This window comes from Dipodomys merriami, unplaced genomic scaffold (assembly GCF_024711535.1).
Source record: "Dipodomys merriami isolate MVZ:Mamm:240054 unplaced genomic scaffold, mDipMer1.0.p SCAF_9, whole genome shotgun sequence".
Taxonomy (NCBI): Eukaryota; Metazoa; Chordata; class Mammalia; order Rodentia; family Heteromyidae; genus Dipodomys; species Dipodomys merriami.
In genome coordinates, this window is record NW_027206512.1 from 23,325,927 (window position 1) to 23,347,546 (window position 21,620).

Here is a 21,620-nt window from a genome sequence, read left to right on the forward strand (position 1 = left end):
TCATGCGAACAACTTTCTAGGCTGAAGAAGTAAGTAAAATGGCAAAAATATGAAATATGATGAAAATATTATGAAAAATGAGATTAACTTCTAGAGAAAGAGTTACCCACCCACCCTCTCTAAACACACATTCCAGACAGCTGTATGTTGGCCAATGCCAAATGATTTAGACTTAATAAAGAAAAGGAAATTTCTCTACCAAAAGTTCTTTTTTTTTTTATTGTGAAAATACTGTACAGAGGGATTACAATTACATGGGCAAGATAATGAATACATTTCTTATCAAGCATTGTAGCCTCCTCCTTTGTTTCCCCTTCTCATCCCTTCCCACCCTCCCCCTATCCCCCCCCACCCAATCCTCCCCGCTCCCCCTCTCCCCCTTACACCAAAGTTGTGAAGTTCGTTTTCGACATAACGACTTGTACATCTCATTGTTTCAATTCTACCAAAAGTTCTTAGGGTCATGTTTAAAGACAATGACTCAAGTAGCTAAACCTAGGATTGATGTAGAAGATAGAAAGTGAGGAAAGAGGAGACAGGATTAAGCATATAGAGCTTGAAATATGATACTGGATGCAGAGATTCGGGCAGATTGGCAAGACTTACAATATTGTGTATCAGGAAGAATAAGAATAAGCCACTAGGAGTTGTTTCTTATGCCTGTAATCACACTTACTGGAGGTAGATAGGAGAAGGAAAAACATAATTTGAGGCCAGTCCAGGAAACAATTGAGACTCCTTCAAATCTCAAGCAATAGCTAAGTGTGATGGTGTACATCTATCATCCCAGCTATTGATAGGAAGCATAAAAAGGAGGATTTAGGTCCAGATTGATCCAGGCAGTAATGTCAGATCCTATGTAAAAAATAATGAGGGCTGGGCAATGGCTCAAGTGGAAGAGTGTTTGCCTAGCAAACTTAAGGTCTTGAGTTCACATCTCAGTACTGTAAAAACAAAGAATTCTTAAACTTTGTAATGTCCTGTGATGTAAGAAAATTAAAAATATCTTCAGAATTTGAATTGCTTGGAAAAGTATAAGAAAGTTGTTGAAGGAAGTATTATGTTGAGATAAATTAATGCTTGGAAAGTCATTGGAAGCTCAATGTAGAAAAGTTCTATAACTCAGGATCTTAAATAAAAAATTACAGCTTATTGACTGAATGATTTACTTAAGGGAATATTTGTATAACTCAAAAGGCCCTGTACAGATTGTAGCAAATTCAGAACAAGAACTATTGATTTCTTTTAAAGAAGGAGCTTAATAGACTAAGGCCTAAAATTGCAAACTGAATGAAGATACATGTATTCTAGGAGTGTTTTGTCTAAACAAGTGCTTAAAATATGTCAAGGAATTTGTAAATTATAATTTGAGATTACCTGACATATAGTAGATACTTAAATGTTTACTGTTAAGTGAATGAATGAACTCTTACCCTTATCCTATGTCTTTTGGTACATTTTCTGAATGCTAAAAGTTTATGTTCTTAGTAAAAACTAGTTACATGGAGTAATAAAGTCTAGGCCCAAGTAATACAGAAGAGAAAAATATAGATACTAAGCGAACTCTACAAAAGTGAGAATTTACAAAAGCAGAATTCTATAGGCAAGAGTGATCTTGCAAGTTACAAAGTGACCCAACACTCTTGTTGCGTGGGTGTGGATTTGAGGCCCAGTTTTGTTAAGAAACTTAGCATGTATATGTCTATATTCAGCTTCAAAAAATTGAGAACACACTAACAATTTTAAGCATGAAAGGACTTAGTGCAAAGAATTAAATCAATTAAATTTTTGGACAGTCTGGAGGAATTTGGGTTCTAGGATTAGTTCCCAAAGTGATACAGTAGATCAGCCCACCCAGACACTGTTATAGCTGCTAACATTAGGAAAAAGGGGAATAAAATAGCTGCCTGTGGACCTGCTCACTCCAACAAGATGACATGCAATATTATCTGAGGATAACAAACAGCTGCTGTTGCTACATCTTCCTTTCAGTGTCCACACAGCTGGCAAGTAGACCTATGACTCTGCTTCAGAAAACCTTCATCTCTACAGTGTCTCCACCATCACATATGTCCTTTCTGAATTTAGCCAAATTTTTGAGTGGAATTCTAACTATAAGCCTTTGGGAAATGTTCCATTTTCTTTAGGGATGCATGCCATAAGGAGGTTGGTTGCCAATGGATCTATCATTATTTTCACCTCTCCCATTTCCCACAACTAAGAAGGAACATCTTGACAAGACCATAGAAGCCTTGCTGTAATAGTTTTGTTATAACTGAAGACAAATACACACAAAAAGAGAGTTGTATATATTATCCTGCCTTCTAAAATGACAGTCTGATACTGAGTGAGGTGACTACTGACCTTTTTGTTCAACCTAGAATATGTATACTAATACATACACTAATTGTTCAAATTTAAATACGCACATCACTAATATTTAGGGTAATATTGAGATTTGAGGTGTGAAATTACATATTCACTTAGAAATTTTATTTCTACTTAGTCTGGGTTTCTTGTCTGGTATTTGAAAAAAGTGTATTTATTGGCAGTTGACAACCAGAGTAAAATATTATTGCTATATCTATGTTAACCTGTCAAATATGTCATGCTTCTGTTTGACTGAAACATACAAATATTTGAGCTTCTTTGACTAAAAACACAAAGGATATTTATCTAGAAAGGTGAATTTAGATGTGATAGGACTGCACCATGAGTCATCTTGATGCTGCTTTCTTAACTTACTGCACAGTAATTCTCTTTTGATTAATGCTTCAACCTGATGTTGCTCTTGTTGATGGTAAGAAATGGTCCATCAAGAACTCTGATTTATACAATTCTTGTCTGCACCTTCAAACTGGTGTTCTTAATGTTCATCTCAATTTTCTATCATCCAAATATGCTGTTTAAAACCCAGTTCTCTAAGAAAAAAAGAGAAACAACTGCTCAGGATAAAACATATTCAGAGTAGATTTTAAACATGCTTGCTATAGTTTTAAGTTTTTTGCGCTCCCTCCATGTTAGTGCTAATGAACAGAATGAAGTTTGTTTGGTTTGATATTCTTCCCTTAGATGGCTGATTTTGTACCAACACATTTATAGTACCTTTTGGATCAGATAGTTTTTAATGAACAAAATAGTTTATATTCTTTGAGAAATGTGAATATTCATTTTTCTGAGATTTACTAAATGTTGCTCAACCCTAATTTCTCTCCTACATGATATACTGGGCAGTATGAGGACCTATTCAAGGAGATTTAATATGTCACAGAAACACAATTCATGCTAGAAGTATACTGCAAACTTCACAACCCACTCAAGTACAAAGAGTAATTTTTAAATGAAAACTCTTAGTCATGTTAGTGGTGAAAAAGAATATAAAAGTTTGTAAACCACCATAGAGAAACATAGTTCATAGAAAAACAAAATTACATGAACTTTTAGTCTTAGTCCATTAGAATAGGAAAGGCTATATTTACCTTTTTATTGTAAGCAACAGAAATGTACAAATACGTGAAACAACAATTGCCCAACACACTGGATATCAGACAATGAATAAAATTGATCTTGAGAGATGAGAAAAAAATGAGGTGAGTTTAGGATTACACCATTTTACTACCTGGAAGTTTCCAGTCTAAGTCTCAGGGAAGAGGATCCCAGGTGTAGCCTGAAAATGTCCCAGAGTTGAGAACTAGGATTAAAAGTCATGAAAGATGAAGGTGGAGTTCAGAGGACTGAGTAGAAGGAAAAGAGAACCTGAAGGTCCCTCTCGGGGCCTCACTACTATGTTAGTATGTATCTAGTGCATGCATGTTAGAAAACTATTCAACATTTGGCAGAGAACCACCTGAAAGGATTAGAGATGACAGCTTCTAATGCCACCACAGGTCTGGGAATAATACTTGTACCCAATGGCCACATTGCAATATCTCATGATTCACACAGCCCCGAGAGTGATGGAGGGTTTTGATCTATGCATAATTTAGTACTATCTGATCCTACCCAATAAATTTCAAATGCAAGACCCGAGAGGAGTAAATCCTTTCCAAGGTATCCAACTACATCCGAGAAAAGTTCAAGAATACTTATAAGAATACAAGTCTATCTAGCAGCCCAAAAGATAAAAATCCACCTTGTTAAAAGAAAAAAAATTCCCATGTATTCAAAGAAGCAGGCAAATGTAACCCGTAGTAATGAGCAAATAGCCTGTCAAAACTGAGCCAGAATGGACAGATGGGTTAGAATTAGTGGACAAAAACATTAAAAGAACTATTAAAGCTGAATTCTTTCTAGATAACAACATGCAAGATATGAAAATACCCCTTTATAAATATTGTATTAACATAAACCAGTTTTGCCGAGAAGTTTCATTTTGATATTTATGATATACATACAATGTACCTTGGTCAAATTCAAGCTGTCTGTATCACTCTTATAACCCTTTCATTCTTTCTCCTTTTTAATGTTTTTAGTAGGTTTCATTAAACTATTTTCATATATATGAACATATGAAAATAGTTTAATGAAACCTACCAAAACCCTACATATATATATATATATATATATATATATATGTACTATACTTCTATTAAGAAATGGGGTCTAGTCTACAGCATGATTTTTAATATGAACTTATGATTGGATTCTTGCCATAGAAACAATGTACCAAAGAACTTCTAGCAGAGGTTCTCACATACATTTTTTAAAAAAGCCATAGGATGCTAGAATTGGTGCTGCCATTTTGAAAGTATTCAAGAAGTGTGATAATAATGTTTATACACCAAGAGGGTCTGGATATGGAAAGACAGATGCAACTGGGTCTTTCATGATTTATATAGATGGATCCTACTTCTAGATCTGCTGTCATGCAAACTAATGTCTTCTTATTGTTTAGAATGCTTTAAGTAAAGTTTTTTTATTTGCAGTTAAAAACATTCTGATATGTAGAAGATTCTGATTGAAGGGTAAAGTTTATATTTTGGATATGCTCACAGACTCAAAGTCTGAAACATTTCTTAATGAAAAGGTTGAATTTACATTTTAAACTGTCAGATATTATCCCTTAAATTAGCTAGTGAAAACAAAAACACATGCATTTTAGGATTTGAATTTTGAGGGAAGATAAATCATAGCAATTTGTATCATTCTATGGTAATGTCTTAAAAACAGGGAAACTTGCGAATTGACATCATATATTGGTCTGCATGTCGTTCTTTGTCATTATGGAATTTCCCAGTTGTGAAGGCTATCTCTGCTTTTCATTGGAACATTTTATATCTTTGTAGAGAATTCTCATATTGCTGAGATACTGTTACTTTATCATATTAGAAGTGATAACTGTAAATATAAAAAATAAGGCATAAATGGAAAAATCACTGTTTGATTACACAAGCAGGTCCACACAGTTATTTGAGTTGACTAGTTAAGTCTCTGCTTCTGATGTTGGTAGATGACATTTTGTTGGACTTTACTTCTATTTTTAACTCTGTTCATAGACTCTCCACCTACTCTCGGAAAGTCCAACTCCCAGTATTCCAGTGATTTCATTTTCATAACAATATTCCATTCATAAAGAATGCCAATTTTTATATTTTTTATTGGAAAGATACTGTACAGAGGGGTTACAGTTACATGAGTAAGGTAATGAGTACATTTCCTCTTGAGCATTGTTACCCCAGCCTTTGTTTTTCCCCAGCCATCCCTTCCCCCCCACCTCCCCAACTCCTCACCCCCTCCCAAGTTGTAGAGTTGAAGAGTTCATTTTTAACATACTGTCTTGTACATCTCATTGTTCCAATTGGTCAGCTTGTGTCCTTGTTTCAGCGTTTTGTTATTTCCCTTCCCCTCCCTAAATGTATATACAAGATTCAGGGTACCAGAATCAAATGCAGTGAAGATGGGTTATACCAATAGGGAATAACATACGGAAAAAAGTCACATTGTATATTATAAGTACATTAAAAACAACAGCAACAAAGATTAAACCCTCTGTGTCTCTATCTTAGAGTTTATTTCACTTAGCACCATCTTATATGGTCATATGTACAAGGCTTTTGACCATTTATACTTGTCTGGTAAGGTTATCCTAGATATACTAGTTATTGCAAGTAAGGGAAACCATGGGACCTATGTTTCTTTGGGCCTGGCTTACTTCACTTAGTGTAATTTTTTCCAAGTCTTTCCATTTCCTAACAAATATGGTAGTGTCATTCTTTCTGAAGGAGGCATAGAATTCCATTATATACCACATTTTCTTGATCCATTCATCTCCTGAGGGGCATCTGGGTTGATTCCATATCTTAGCTATGGTAAATAATGCTGCAATAAACATAGTAGTGCTAGTAATTTTAGTATGACCTTGTTTGTGATCATTTGGGTAAATGTCCAAAAGTGGGATTGCTGGGTCATAGGGGAGCTCTATGTGGAGTCCTTTGAGGAACCTCCATACTGCTTTCCAAAGTAGTTGAATGAGTTTACACTCCCACCAACAATGCAGTAGGGGTCCCTTCTGTCCACATCCCCTCCAGCATCTGTTGTTAGATTTCTTGATTATAGCCATCCTAACTGGGGTGAGGTTTCCACCTCAGTGTTGTTTAGGAGAATGCCAAATTTTTACACATGGATTTATTGTGCATTAGTTACAACAAAATATTGCAATTTTTCTTACTTTCTAAGGTACATGCATTATAAGGAAAGGTGTTGTAATTAATTTTGATAAGCCAGTCTTACTTTGTTATTCATGTATTAACAAACTAACTTGAATTTGCATAGGAAAGAGGAATACAAAAGGAATTTAGTTAACAGGATTAAATATCATCAGTGTTTCACATGTTAGGATTAGATTCACTGTCATATAAAAGAAAAATTCACCAGAATGATGGCCTAAACCGGACATGTCACCTCTCCCATGTTAACTATACTTAGAACCAATCCAGTACTTTTGTAGAAGCCCCACAGTCATGGACGAATGTCAGACTCCTCTGTATCTCACCATACTCAGCAGACCTTCATTCTTGGGTCACCTTCTAGAGCAACGGATATCATAGATATTCCCCTAGGCAAGAGGACCAAACAGATATGCCCCCCTGGATGAATTCCTTTCATTGATGAGCCTTTGGAGATGTCTTCCATAGAGGTTAACAAAGTCTCTCCATGCACATCATCAAAAAATAAGCAGTGCTTATTTCTTTTGCTTATCCTTAGTCACAAAGGGAAGAAGATAGACTGTACTCTCTTAAATAAAATTGTCATTCTGTTCTCCAGAAAGCGGCCAGAGATATTGAGCAGAATATCTATAACTATGATTGCTTTGCAGTTCCAAAGGTATTTGCACCAGATTCAGAGCTTGATTATAGCTTGTGCATTTCAATTTTTCACTTTTTTCTCCTACCATTTTTCAGACCACAGGAATTTCTTCTGGAATATGACAGAATTTTACCAGTTCTATTCTTTCATTCTTATAAAACATGATTAGGCATTAGAACATGCCATATCTCATTTTGAAAACATTATTAGCATGAAGTTCAGTTATACTTCAGCAACTTAAGTTATACTTTATTACATACTTAGTAAGTAGTATTCTGCTTTTAAGTAATATTCTGCTTTAACTCTGATGATCTGTATTTAAAGCTAAAAATAGCTGTACTCCACTTATTTGTTCCCTCAAAATTCACCCCAAAAAAATAGGAATAATATTTTTTCTGTCAATTCAACTATAGCAATTGAGAATCCAATGATGAACAAAATGATACAATCAAAATGTTTCCAAAATATTCATGCTTATCAATAATTTCTAGGGTAAGTTTCAAAAACTTTCCCTAAAATGATTGAAAAGGGAAAATCACTCTAAGAACTAAAGGATTGCTTATAATATTTTTGAAAAGCCTAAAAAGTACTCTTAAGTCTAAGTGTGTTTTCAACCGAGCATGAGGAAAAGGGAGGGGGAAGGAATGGAGGAAATGGGAGAGAGGGCTGAGGGTGTTCAACGTAAGATAGAGTAGTTCTGTGATTCTGAGCTTCATCTGGAAAAGTTTTCTGGAAACTTTTCTGGAAAAGTTGTGAATTCAGGGCCTCATGCTTGCTAAGCCAATACTGTACAAAATATTTGAGCCATTTCACTAAGGGAGGATCTATATTTCATGATATCCATTATAAAGTGTCGCTCTGCTTTCGCTCCTTGAGTTTGCCAATGGCTTTCTATGAGATTTTTCTCAGTTCTAAGTAGGAACTAGATTTGCAAGCCACATGATGAGCAGAATAGTCATCTTTAATTGTTTCTATGCCACTGTCTTAGGGAAACAGTGATAATGGCCATAATGGTTGATCAGATTGAGATGTTTTGGTCAGAGTATATCACCTTTTAAACTGTGAGGATTTAGAAAGAGTCACATATTACTAATAGCACATTTGAATACCCTAATCAGGTCTGCCTAACCTTGCATTCTGACAGTGACTCAAGGCTGCATAGTTGCGTAGTTGCTTGCCACTGCCTCTTACCAAGAAGTACCATTTCACATGTAAATCCATGCACAACTGATTCCCACAATTAGTACTTAGGGAGGTTTTGAGGGTTTTTTTTAAAACCTTTTCAGCATCTACATATGTATGGATACTCACTAGATACTAGATGTGTGTTGAATGAGGAGATACCTTGTCCATAAGCTTACCTTTTCCAATATTGTATTGTTTATAAACAATGAAACAAGCCCATGGTTGGGTTTAACCCTAATTTTAACTGAAAGTACAAATTCTAAATTTATCTCTTTTTGTTTCTCCTCTTTATAGCAGATATTGTTAACCTCATTCTTCCTGAGGTTATCAACTGTGCAGATTTTCCTTCAATTTCCAGAATTTTCTCTCACCACTATTTTATTTTATTTTTTTATTATGAAAATACCATACAGAGGGGTTACAATTACATGGGCAAGATAATGAGTACATTTCTTATCAAGCATTGTTGCTTCACCACTATTTTAAAATAACTAATTATATCATTTATGATAGATAAAATATAGAAGCTATTAAATGAGGCTTTTCATAGTGGGTTAATTACCATCATATATAGTAACAGTAATAACATTTTTACAATATTTTATATCTAAGCCTTATGTATAGTAGTTTAATAATCCTTAATTCAAATAATCTCAGGAACTCTGAAAAAAGTAGATATTATTATTCTACTTCATACAAGAGGAGACTGTGGGTCAAAGAGTTAGACATTTTAAGTAAAATGAACTAATGATGTGTTACTACCAGCACTTGAAGGTAGTAGGTATGTTTATTGAAAAGCCTATCCTTCTATCCTGACTAGTACTAAAAGGAGGACTCATGCCTATAATCCTGTCTACTCAGGAGACTGAGATCTTGGGATCATGGTTCAAAGCCAGTTCCAGCAGGAAAGACCCTTACCTCCATTAAACCAAAACAGATGAAGTGGAGCTGTGGCTCAAGTGGTAGAGTACTAGCCTTGAGCAAAAGAAGTTCAGGGATTGCGCCTAGTCCCTGAGTTCAAGCCCAAGGTTGAAACCAGGAAAAAGAGGACAAAAATAAAGAGACATGCTAAAACAAATTGTCATATGTGAATGAAGACATTTCACAGCCTTAGAAATGCCTGTGGCTATAATAATGTGCATAAGAAAAAGGTGCTGATGCTGTCATAGTGCCTTTGAAATGTTTGACATCATCTACTTTAAGAGTCATGGGAAAGAACACTGACTAACACCGGGGAAATAGGACAAAATCTATGCTTAATTTAAGACTTCTTCCTTCCTTCTTGAATTCTTTTCTCAACATACCCCTCCCCCCCACCAAAAATATTCCTTCTCCTAGCAGAAAACTACCTATTTAAGAAGGGATGCAGAAGTAACAGAAGTAAGCCAGGTCCAAAGAAACATAGGTCCCATGGTTTCCCTTATTTGCAATAACTAGTGTATGTCTAGGACAAGCAGAAAAGGTCAAAAGCTATGTATATATGACCATATAAGATGATTCTAAGTGAATGAACCCCAAGATAGAGACACAAGAGGTTTTATCTTTCTTGCTGTTGTTTTTAATGTATTTATAATATACTATGCGATTTTTTTTGTTTCTTTTGTATGTTCTTCCCCCATTGTATAACCTCTGTTTTCACTGTATTTTATTCTGGTACCCTGAATCTTGTATATATATATATTTCTAATTTGGGGAGGGGATGGAAAATAACAAAATGCTGAAATAAGGACACTGGTTGACCCATTGTAACAATGAGATGTACGAGACACTATGTTGAAAAGGAACTTTACAACTTCGGAGGAGGGAGGGAAGAGTTGGGAGATGGGGAAGGGATGGTAGGGGAAAATCAAAGGAGAGGGTAACAATGCTCAATAGGAAATGTACTCATTACCTTACTCATGTAACGTAGCCCCTCTGTACAGTATGTTTACAATAAAAAAAATATACCACAAATAAGTGATGTAAAAGCCAGACCACAAGAATGTTAGAGTAGAATGAACTGTCTTTCTGTAATAAATGTTCAGCTTTTATTATGTGTCAGACTTTCCTATGACATTGACAATATGACATTGCTAGTGGATTTCAATTGGACATTGTCTCCTACAGAGCAGCCAAAATGGTGCATTTTTAGTAGTAATGGCTCATGTATGAGTTTCCTATTTGTACCTTAGATATCATATGCTGTCACATTCTCCTGTGTAAAAAAGACTTGAGAGGTTGAATAGTAATGCTGTTTGCAGGTGTCATCTCTCGCGCCCCCAGTGAGAGTTTGTAGCTCTTGAAAAACAACTTCGAAGGAAAGCTTTCTGCTTGATGTGGATAGTGCTGAGAGATTATATATACATATATACATATATATATATGTATGTATGTATGTATGTATGTATATCATGGAGCCAATGTGAGTTTTTGGCGAGGAGGAAATTCCCAACTGAGCTTGAAGCTGGGCCTGAGATTGAGTATAGTTTCCAAACTGAATAGTCATAAGCAGCCCTTGTGCCTTATGTATGAACATGCAGGGCAGGAGATTGGAGTTTCTACATACGTTTTAAAAGTTGAAAGAGTATGCGTGGAATCTACACTTCCACTCCTCTAATCTCATGTGGCTATAGCTTGGTCATCCATCTGCCTGCCAAGAAACACCCCCACCCACCCTTCCATTTTACTAAAACTACAAAGGTGGGGAGGAAAATAGCTATTCATTAATGATAGGTGATGAATTCAATGGGTTACAAGCCCCAGTGCACTATTAAATAAACCTCTATATAAAGCATGAGTCAGAGTTAGTCCTGCCATACTTGTTTTAGACATCAAGGCAGTTTATCAAGTAAACTTGTATATACTGAAGTATAGATGAATATACTTTTGAGGGTTTTTTCCTACTAGTAGTTTTGCATAATTTTTGTAATCAGAAAATGTTTTTGTAATATTTTCTACTTTAATTTTTATCAAAATATTTTTAGCCAGGCGCTGGTGGCTCACACCTGTAATCCTAGCTACTCAGGAAGCTGAGATCTGAGGATCACGGTTCAAAGCCAGCCATGAGACTTATGCTGGAAGTGCAGCTATTCCTCAAATGGGAGAGCACTAGCCTTGACTGAAAACACTCATGGACAATGCCCAGGCCCTGAGTTCAAGCCCCAGGACCAAATTAATATTTTTTAAGTTTAAATTTTTACTATCTTTAGTTCTATCAAGGGGTTTCAACATGTTAATATATATGCATAGTGCATCCTCCATCATTCTCCCTTCACCTGCCCTAACACCACACAGCTCATTTTCAAATGACTATTATGATTGTTCACCATTTATTTCTCATTCATTCACCCTCTCCTTTTAAGTCTTCCCTCAACTTACATTTTTGTGGTTGTTTGTTAGGTACCAGTCCTGCAACATTTACTCAGGAGCTGGGCTCTGTCCCTGTCCTTTTTTTTTTTTTTCTTAAGGCCAGCATACTACCACTTGAGCCACAGCTCCATGTCTGGCTTTTTGTTAGTTTAGTGGAAATAAGAGTCTCAGGAACTTTACTGTCTGTGCTGGCTTCAAATTCCATGATATTCAGATCTTAGCCTCCTGAGTAGCTTGGATTATAGGCTTGGGCCACCAGCAGATGGCCTCAAATTATGTTTTCTAATGTACTATAACATTTTCTTCATTAATAATATACTTATATGAAGGTAGGTAATGTAGGTCATTAAAACCTTAGAATGTCTCTCTCTCTCTCTCTCTCTCTCTCTCTCTCTCTCTCTCTCTCTCTCTCTCTCTCTCTCTCTCTCTCTTTCATATGTGTGTGTGTGTGTGTGTGTATGTGTGGTATAATGTGTATGTATAGTTTTTTTGCATCTATATATGAAATATCTATTTGGAATAGTTGCAATAACTCAGTTTTTCAGACCTATATAAAATATTCATAAAGTTTTTTCTTGGATATAAATCATTTTCTGGCATTTTACATTGATAGCTCACAGATTTGGATATCTGTAACAGCCGAAATTGATGATCAGATAATGGCCAATTCTAATGTCAAAAATTCTAGGATTACCTTGCTGTCTTTTGTGTTTCCATCCACTTTTTCTCTAGCAGCATTCACTAGGAAATTATCCTCAGAAGTAGCTAATAATCATAGCATGAGCTGTGGTTGTATTTCTGTGCTGTAATTTTATTTTTTAATTAAGATGATAAGATGGATGGCTTAAATTTATATACTAACACAAATTCTATGACTGAGCACTGTAAACACACTGACACGCCATTTGTATTTATAATCTCCATTTACCTAGTGTAATGTAGTTGGCCTGTATTCTGTACTGCCATTGCTCTGCGTGGGGATGTAGCTGGGAAAAGATGAATCACTCTTCTCATAGGGTGTTCACTCTGGCCTGGTGGCTCTTCAGACAAGAGTATTCTTTTGCCCTCAGTGTGGATGCTGTCTGCTGAATTCCTGTAATGCCATTCTGATCAGACGCATCTGCCTATCATTCACAGAGTAAACTGGAAAGCATTTGAAGATTATGTATGGTAATGTTAGACTCCTGAGAAAGTTTAATTTCTAAGAAGATACTAGAAAGCCCATTGGGGGAACTGAAATTCATGGTTTCTTTACTTTCTCAACAGAGTCTGCTTTAGAAGGCCTTGAGGATCTAGGCAAAGCCTATAGCAGCATTGGCCAGCAGCTGAATGAGACACTACGCCACCGCAGACACTCAGGAGAAAACAATTACAACATCGAGGTGCTGCTGGGAGTGGATGACTCTGTAGTCCGTTTCCATGGCAAAGAACATGTACAGAACTACCTCCTCACCCTGATGAACATTGTGAGTAGTGACTCCTTTGTCAGGCTTTTTGATCATTTAAATGGCTACTTGATTTGTGAGTATTTTGGGAAAACCTGTACAAGCGCTCCATGACTATGTCCACTGTCCAAACCATTTACAGATCAAATGTTGTTCTACATATTTAACAATCAAGAGTGCATGGAGCAGAAAGTTTCTTTTGGTTTCTTTTTCTGTTGTCATCAAGGGGAAGTCATATGTTTTAAAATCCTTATGGGATACAATTAAAATGTCAGTTTATGATTTTCATTTTGCATTGGGAACAGTCAGAACACTTAAGACAGTGAAGGGTGAAATGATTTTTTTCCAATGTTGCTATGTGTCTCATGATGATGAATGTCTGGCATCTACAGTGCTTTTCAACAAATGTGATATATTCAGCATTGTAAGGTAGAGGCTCATAAAACACAACTCTTGGCACAGTGTTACATAGTAGTTGCCAACAATTCCTTTATTCGCTTTTTGATACCTAGGTAAAAATGTCTCTAATGATAAACTAAATTTACTTTAAAAACTCAAGAAAAGGTAAATGTTTTAATTTGTTCTTCATATCTTCTATGACCCTTAATCAGAAGAAATTTTGTCTGCATCCTCAAGCTGATGTTCTTTGTCTTGAAAATTAGCAGAGAGCAATTGTTGAAAATGAATAATAATGTGCAATATTAATAAATAGTATACAGGCCACCTAATTGTAAAAGAATAGTCAAGATAGAATTATATGCTTGTATGTTTTACTCAGGCCATGTGAAAATACATGTTACACTGAACTTGCAAATTTATTACTTAATCCTATCTTCTCTGTTCTTTGGCTTTGCATTTGATTCTTAATTTAATTTCTCTGGGCAATGTTGTTTACCTTGTTTTTCATATTTAAGATTATTCTGGTGGAGAAAAATTCTTACCAGTGATCATGATTATTTACTTATTAATACTTGAGCCTATATGTTTGGGTTTTTTGTTTTGTTTTGTTTTGCCAGTCCTGGAAACTGAGCTTCTTTTGCTCAAGGTTGGCACTCTACCACTTGAGCCACAGTGCCAATTTTGGCCTTTTCTATTTATGTGATACTGAGAAATTGAACCCAAGGCTCCATGCATGTGAGGCAAGCACTCTATCACTAAGTCACATTCCTAGCCAAATAGCTCCTTTTTTGCCAGTCTTTGGGCTTGAATTCAAGACCTGGGCACTATCCCTGAGCTTCTTTTGCTCAAGGCTAGCACTCTATCACTTGAGCCATAACACCACCTCTGGCTTTTTCTGTTTATGTGGTACTAAGGAATCAAACCTAGAACTTCATGCATTCTAGGCAAGCACTCTACCACTAAGCCACATTCCCAGCCCCTTTAGCCTTTAACATACAGTTAAACATATTTTTTTATTCATTGGGATGCCAGTTTATAAAAATGTACATATATCGTGCTGCTATGATATAGAAATGAGTATAGACATTCAAACACATTTTTTATTTTTGACAGTACTGGGGTTTGAATTCAGGGTCGCCTAGGTGACACCTGCTAGATAGGTGTTCTTGCCCTTGAGTCAAACCCCTAGCCCTTTTAAAAAATATTTTTGAAACAGGATCTCACATTTATGCCTAGACAAGCATGAAGCATGATCTAGTTTATGCTTTCTATGTAGATGGAATGATAGGTACAAGCTACTATGCTCAGCTTATATTGGTTGGGATAGGGTCTCATGAACTTTTTGCCCAGGCTAGCCTTAAACTGCAGTCCTTCGATTTCACCTTTCAAATTAGTTAGACTTTATAGACATGAGCCCACCATGCTTGGCTCTCAAACATAGTTTAATTTGTTCATTGGCATTCATTCCTATTATGAAGACAAAATAACATTTTGAGCAAGTTACTACATTTGGAATAAGTATGGGTAAAGGAATCATTGTGAATTCTGTTTTTTCAGCTCTTGTCTATTAACTTTTTATGTGGGTTGATAGTTGTATAATGTTGGGCTTGCTACTTAGGCTTCCATGTCAAATTTTATTTTCAAATTGTCTTAAGACTTCAGTGTTCCTACATAGATGCTGTTTTTACATTATATCCCTGTACAACTTCCTTTTATCCCTAGAGAGACTGTCAGTTAGTGTAGATATTTATTAGGCTTCTAAGTGGTAACCAGAACTACAGAAAACTCTCAAGTGATGTTTGCCCTCATGCAACATAGAATCACAGACAAAACAGATTGTAAGCACTATAGTTTAAATGGTACAACATCTTTTAAAAAGGGAGATGTGACCACAGTCATCCCATTCTTCATGTGTTAAGAGCATTACATTAGGTTGCATTAGGTCTAACCTTACTTATCACTGGCTGACACTGGGACCTTAGAAATATCATACCCCTTTCTGGGTCTTCATTTCCATGCTCTTAAACTTGAAAAATTCAACAGATGTTCATTAAGTATATTGTTTATCCAGAAGCTAGGGATTTATACTGTGTCTTTGGGAATTTGTTTTTATGTCCTTTCTTTATTTTTATATTTTGAGAAAAGCAACATTCTGGAAGCAGGTATCACTTAGCCAGACACACAGTTGGTGCTGTTGCAGTCTGAGTTCATAACCTGCTCCTAACTGCTGTTCTACACAACTGGCTTCCTGGGAGAGAAAGGAATAGGAGGAGGAAATGAGGCAATGTATTGGAATGCTGGGGTCTAATTATACTAGGCCTTCAATGCCAGGCTAACATGTATATATTGGATTGTACACAGAGTGAGAATAGTATGATTGGCTTTAGCCATCAGAATTCTGCTTATCTGCATAGAGTAGGGAGTGAAGCAAGCCCATGTGAGAATGAAGGACGACTGAACCAAAGTGGAAACATGGGAATGGAGAAGGGGAGAATAAAATAGGGAAATTGTGTGTTGAACAAATACATTTCTTGTTCTTACTTTGCCAGGACTTTGTGATTTGTATTTAGTAATTTCAAATTAATTGACTTCATTAAGTAACATAAAGCAAGAATCATTATGTTATTTACAGCTCTTCTTGAACTGTATTGAAACAAGCTTGGAATCATGAAGAAGTAATTTAAAATGAGTTAAGTAGATCTTTGGAAACAATCTGGTAATAGTCAGCACAAATATATCATTATCTGTACAACTGTTTGTTAATCTCCTAAACTGTGCTGGTGTGGGTGTTAGGTATTTTAAAAGTAGATAAAAGCATTTGAGAGAGATAAGGATAATCTTGTAATCTTCCTTTCTGGAGAGCCACGGAAGCAGGCTTGTCACCCAAATACAAACATTTGCAGCAAGTATTAACAGACTGTTTTGGCAGGCAAGTGAATTGGACAGATACTAACCGGCTGGGTATGGAAGTAGAGAGAATGGGTCATGGGCTTGATAATACATTCTCATATGTGGAGAAGAGGTAGAGCTAATAGATGCCCAGGTCCTTTATTAAATTTGTATGTGTTAAACTGTACATAGAGGGAGTTGCATTTTGACATTTCCATCCAATGTACTTTGATAATATTTCTCATTGCTCTCTTAAGGATTCCTGTCTTTAACTGTGGTAAGATATTCAGGAGAGAACAAGTTTCATGGCAAAGTGGTTTGCATAGTAAAGTGAATAGGTAACATCTCCATCTCAGTAGATCTGTTATGAGCCTGAACAGATGTCTCTGAAATTCAAGAGGTAGATGAGTCAGGGCTAGATACCCATGTGGAATTCATCCACCTGTGAGTATGGTTTGAAGCATTGGTAGTGAATGAATATCACAGGGAAGAACATCTGAGAAGGGAAGGGGGGGATTTTTTAATATAAAAAAAGGGAAGGGGGTTGAAGAATGAACCTTGAGAAACTCTGATGTGCATGTGCTGGGCAGAAGAAGGGGAGCTAATCTTGCCAAAGACACAGGACACTGTGAATGAAGAAAGACACAAGCCAGTACTGCATGCCACAAAATCTCATAGGCTGACTGTTGTTTTTTTTTTTTTTCACAAAGGCAAGCAGGGAATCTTAGGAAAATTAACTCTGGAAAAAGAGTGATTAAATAAAGGATAGATGAGTTGATCCTTTGGAGTAAATGAAAGGAAGTGAGAAGGAACAAGAAATGGAACTTCCACCATCACAGGAAGGTAGTGGTGGAAAGAAAATGGCATTAACAGCACGTGGACTTGATTGCCTTTTTTTTTTTTTGCTAATCGTGTGGAGGAAGTGTTACTTGTGTCTCAGTCATTGTACACGGTAGTAGTAAGGAGTCCCCTCCACAGGGTTTGGAACTTCCTTAGACATGCTGGCTTTTGCGCTCACTCTTATTTTGTGTGTGTTGTTCTTTCCTCGAAGTGTCCCAAGATTATGTCAGTCCTGTCCTTGAGTCACTCTGCCGTGGCTAGCAAGTTTCATGTAGCACACACAATCCTCCTCTCCTTTTATCTCATTACTCATTTTCTTGCTAGCACCTGCTGCCATCTAAAATGACTTGCATTTTTCAGTTAATTTTTTTCTCTGTATTTAGCCTGTTTTTTTTTCCCCCCACTAGCATACACGTTTGATAAGAGCAGAGGGTCAGACTCACTTCCTGTGTAGTTGTACAATCCTATGGTATTTAAGCACAGAGCAAATGTTCAAAAATAGTTGTTAATAGTAATAATATATAGTTATTAGTAATATGGGCTTGGAGTTGACAGAAGAAGAATTAGCATATTGGGAGAGATCTACCTACTGATTGGATTTTTAAGGAATGGTATTTGTTTTATAGAACATCTTGAAATTCTTTTATTTACATCCAGAATCGCCAGGGCTATCTTCTCATTAGCTAACCAAAAGTCTCTGAAAAAAAATTCATATATATGTTCAGTTAATTTACTTCAATGTGAAAACTCCAATAATACAGTTATTTTTTGTACTTGAAAAGGCCAGGCACCATTTAAGCACCATACAAATATAGACTCCTTTATTCCTTCTGAAAGTCTTGTGATGTCAATGATGTATAATGATTCCATTTTACAGAGGAGGTACCTGAGGCACAGACATGCATAAATACACCCCAAGGTCACAGAGTTAAAACCATGCCCACTGGCTGCATAGCCCTTAAGCTCAACCACTGTGCTACACTGCCTCTCAAGACAAATCCACCCATTGAAAGAAAAACGACTGTTGCTTTGTTGAAGCCAGACAAAGCTGTTCATCAGCAAGTCAGACAAAGCAGGTCAGATTGTCCTGCCAGGGAAGTGTCATGGGAGAAATTGTCCTGTCCGGGAACAAACCTTGAAGGAATTTTCCTTTCAAGGAAAGGAGTACTTGATTTGATTTTTACCTTTTTTTCTCCCTTCACATCATTGGCAACCTCCTCAAGTTAAGGTCATCTGAAAATTGAGTTAATGTTCTGTTTACCTCATCTTTCAGGTAATTTAATAAGGATACTCGGGGCTTGTCCCTAAACACCTCATAGAAGTCTACCCAGTGCCAATGAGTTGATTCTCATAGTGAAAGATGTCCAGTTATGCATAGACTTGCTTGGATTTGCATTATGTACTGTTGAATATGTGACTTCTCAGAATGTTTGTGTTAATGTTTTTCTAAAAATCCAAAACATTTTACCCTATCTTGTGGTCCTTCCCACCCCATGAGCTGGTTTTAGCATCTTTTCCCCCAATATTTTAGGATATCATCTTATTAATAATTAAATTGTTACTTATTTATATTCAGAATATAGCTCCTCATTTCTTTGAAATTTACATAAAGGAAGATTATGAACAGCAAGGGAAAATGTGAAGTTCTCCTTCATATCATATTCTTAATCACAGAGGTAATGGTGGATCACTACTAAATACCATTCTAAAATAAAGTCTTTTATGTGTATGTGTGTAGGGACCATACTGTGGTCTGAAAGTCTGGGGAAGTGTAGCAAATGATTTAAAATGCTGACTGGAATGAAATTGTCTAGATATGAGTATCTTGCTCTCTCTGCCAACAGTGATGTTGGACAAGTTACTTAGCATTACTTAGCTTATCTTGGTCTCAGTTTCTTTAAATGTAAAGTGGAGATAATAGCTGTACAGCTGTTTCAAAGAATAGCTGTGTATTTAAAACAGTATGTAGACCTGGGCTATAGCTCAGTAGCGAAGTCTTGCTTAGCAAGTTCAATATCTACAGTTCCATCCCCAGTTCCAAAAAAGAAAAACAATTAAAAAGAAAACTCAAACATAAAACAATATCTAGGAACCAGGAAAGCTTTGTGTAATATTAGCTATAATATTTGGTTGGTTTTGATATTGCTGTTAAATCATTAAAAATGTTTTCAATTGCCAGGTGCTGGTGGCTCACACCTGTAATCCTAGCTACTCAGGAGGCTCAGATTTGGGGATTGCAGTTCAAAGCCATCCTGGGCAGAAAAGGAAAATCCATGAGACTCTTACCTTTGATTAAGCACCAAAAAAAAGCTGGAAGTGGGGCTGTGGCTCAATGATAGGGCCTTGAGCACAAAAGCTCAAGGACAGCACTCAGGCCTTGAGTTCAAGCCCCAGGACTGGCCCAAATAAACAAAAGATTGCTTTCATGGCCATTAACAGTGAAAAGGCAGTACTTTATACAAGTATTATTTAGTTCCTTCAATAGGTTGGAGGTGTTAGTATGTTACACTGTGTGTTCTTTCCATACATCCTTTCTTGACTGGCAAAACCAGCCTGATCCTGGGAAGGGATAATAGGAGAAAAACAAAGGAGGGGATACCAATGCTTGACAAGAAATATACTCATTATGTTATTCATGTAACTGTAACCCCTCTGTATAGCATCTTTATAATAAAAAAAATCTAAATTCTTTTCAGTATTTTTCTTTGCTTTTAAAAAGTGAGTAGACATTTAAAATTTGCGTGTTCCTCAGAATAGTTTAAAATTTTTATTTAATCTTAAGGGGACACCCTTTTTAAATGTGTGAATCTGGGAAAGGGCAGACTTGCGGGTGCAGTACACAGGGTATTTTAGGTACTTTGTTCTTTGTCTCTAAAATGTTGGTGCTGCCATCTGCTGGAAAGAGCAGAGTTCTTAAAAGTTACAACTCAACAGTCATAATCTTTCTGATAGTTCTCTTGTTAATATAAATTACATCTTTTATTTGAATGAGAATTACAAAATTCAAATAGCATCTTCAATTCTCTCTGGGGAAAAAGTTCATGAGAGGCAGCTATCTCTTGAGAGAAAGAGGCTCGTAAAACCATATCCACAACTATAAGCTCCACTTTTTGCACAGATAAGGATGGATGCTCAAGTTATTTTGAATTTTCTGGGTGTGGTTGTGTGGTCTTTTGCTTGATTTCCTCTATGAGAGGTAGAGAAACTATAATTATAACTTAAGCAGACCAAACCCCAGAGAGGTTAAATAATCACTTTCTCAATGGCACAGCTGGAACTAGAATCTGGGACTTTGAGTATCTAATCCTGAGATGCTATATTATTCCTCCAACTTTCCTTATGTTGTTGTGTGTTTAGCAGTATTAAAACATTGCATCAGCCAGGTGCCAGTGGCTCACATCTGGAATCCAAGAGATTTGGGAGGCTAAGATCTGAAGAGCATGTTTTGGAGCCAGCCTGGCAGAAAAGTCCATGAGACTTTTTATCTCCCTTTAACTACTAAAAATCTGGAAGTAGAGTAGAGTTGGCTCAAGTGGTAGAGTGTCACTCCTGAGTAAAAAAACCATAACATCACCTAGGTCCTTTGTTCAAGCCCTAATACTAGCCCACGCAAAACAACTATTACAGGTATGGAGCCTGGAAAGATGAAAAGTTGTGAGTACAATTTGAAAGTATGGAGCCTGGAAAGATGAAAGTTGTGAGTACAATTTGAAAGTGAATAATACATTAGCAACAACTCTTTTAATTCTTGAAAAGTAAATTAATAAGATTCTGAACAGTAGACACTACAGACACTACTGTTGGTTTGCCACATTGAAAATATAATTTCTTTTTATTTGATGTTTTGCCACATAATAGTATGTACATGGTGAGCTTCAAAATCATGTGTTGACTCAGAATATTCATTCCATTCATTGAAAAACAAATTAATTAGACTGGCATTAGAGTGATTTTTTAAATTAAGTAATATGTTTGGTGAATGTTAAAGCAATGTAAGCTAGTAACTAGTGGCTTATGCCTATGCTCCTAGTTACTCAGGAGGCTGAGATCTGAGGATTTTGCTTGAAAGCTAGCCAGGGCAAAAGAGTCTCGAAGACTCTTATCTCTAGTTAACACCAAAAAGGCAGAAGTAGAGCTGTGGCTCAAGTGGTAGAGCACTATCCTTGAGTGAAAAAGCTAAGGTACAGTGTCTAGGGCATGCGTTCAAGC

The 21,620-nt window shown here is 36.3% G+C and overlaps 1 protein-coding gene across 2 annotated transcripts in view; it reads left to right on the top strand.

The window, feature by feature from the left end:
- Positions 1 to 21,620, top strand: part of Adamts3 (ADAM metallopeptidase with thrombospondin type 1 motif 3) — a 204,270-nt gene that overhangs the window by 145,310 nt on the left and 37,340 nt on the right. For both annotated transcript variants that reach the window (XM_070012305.1, XM_070012306.1), the window contains exon 5: positions 13,105 to 13,304. In XM_070012305.1, the coding sequence (XP_069868406.1) occupies positions 13,105 to 13,304 (200 nt within the window). The remainder of the gene's footprint in view (positions 1 to 13,104; positions 13,305 to 21,620) is intronic.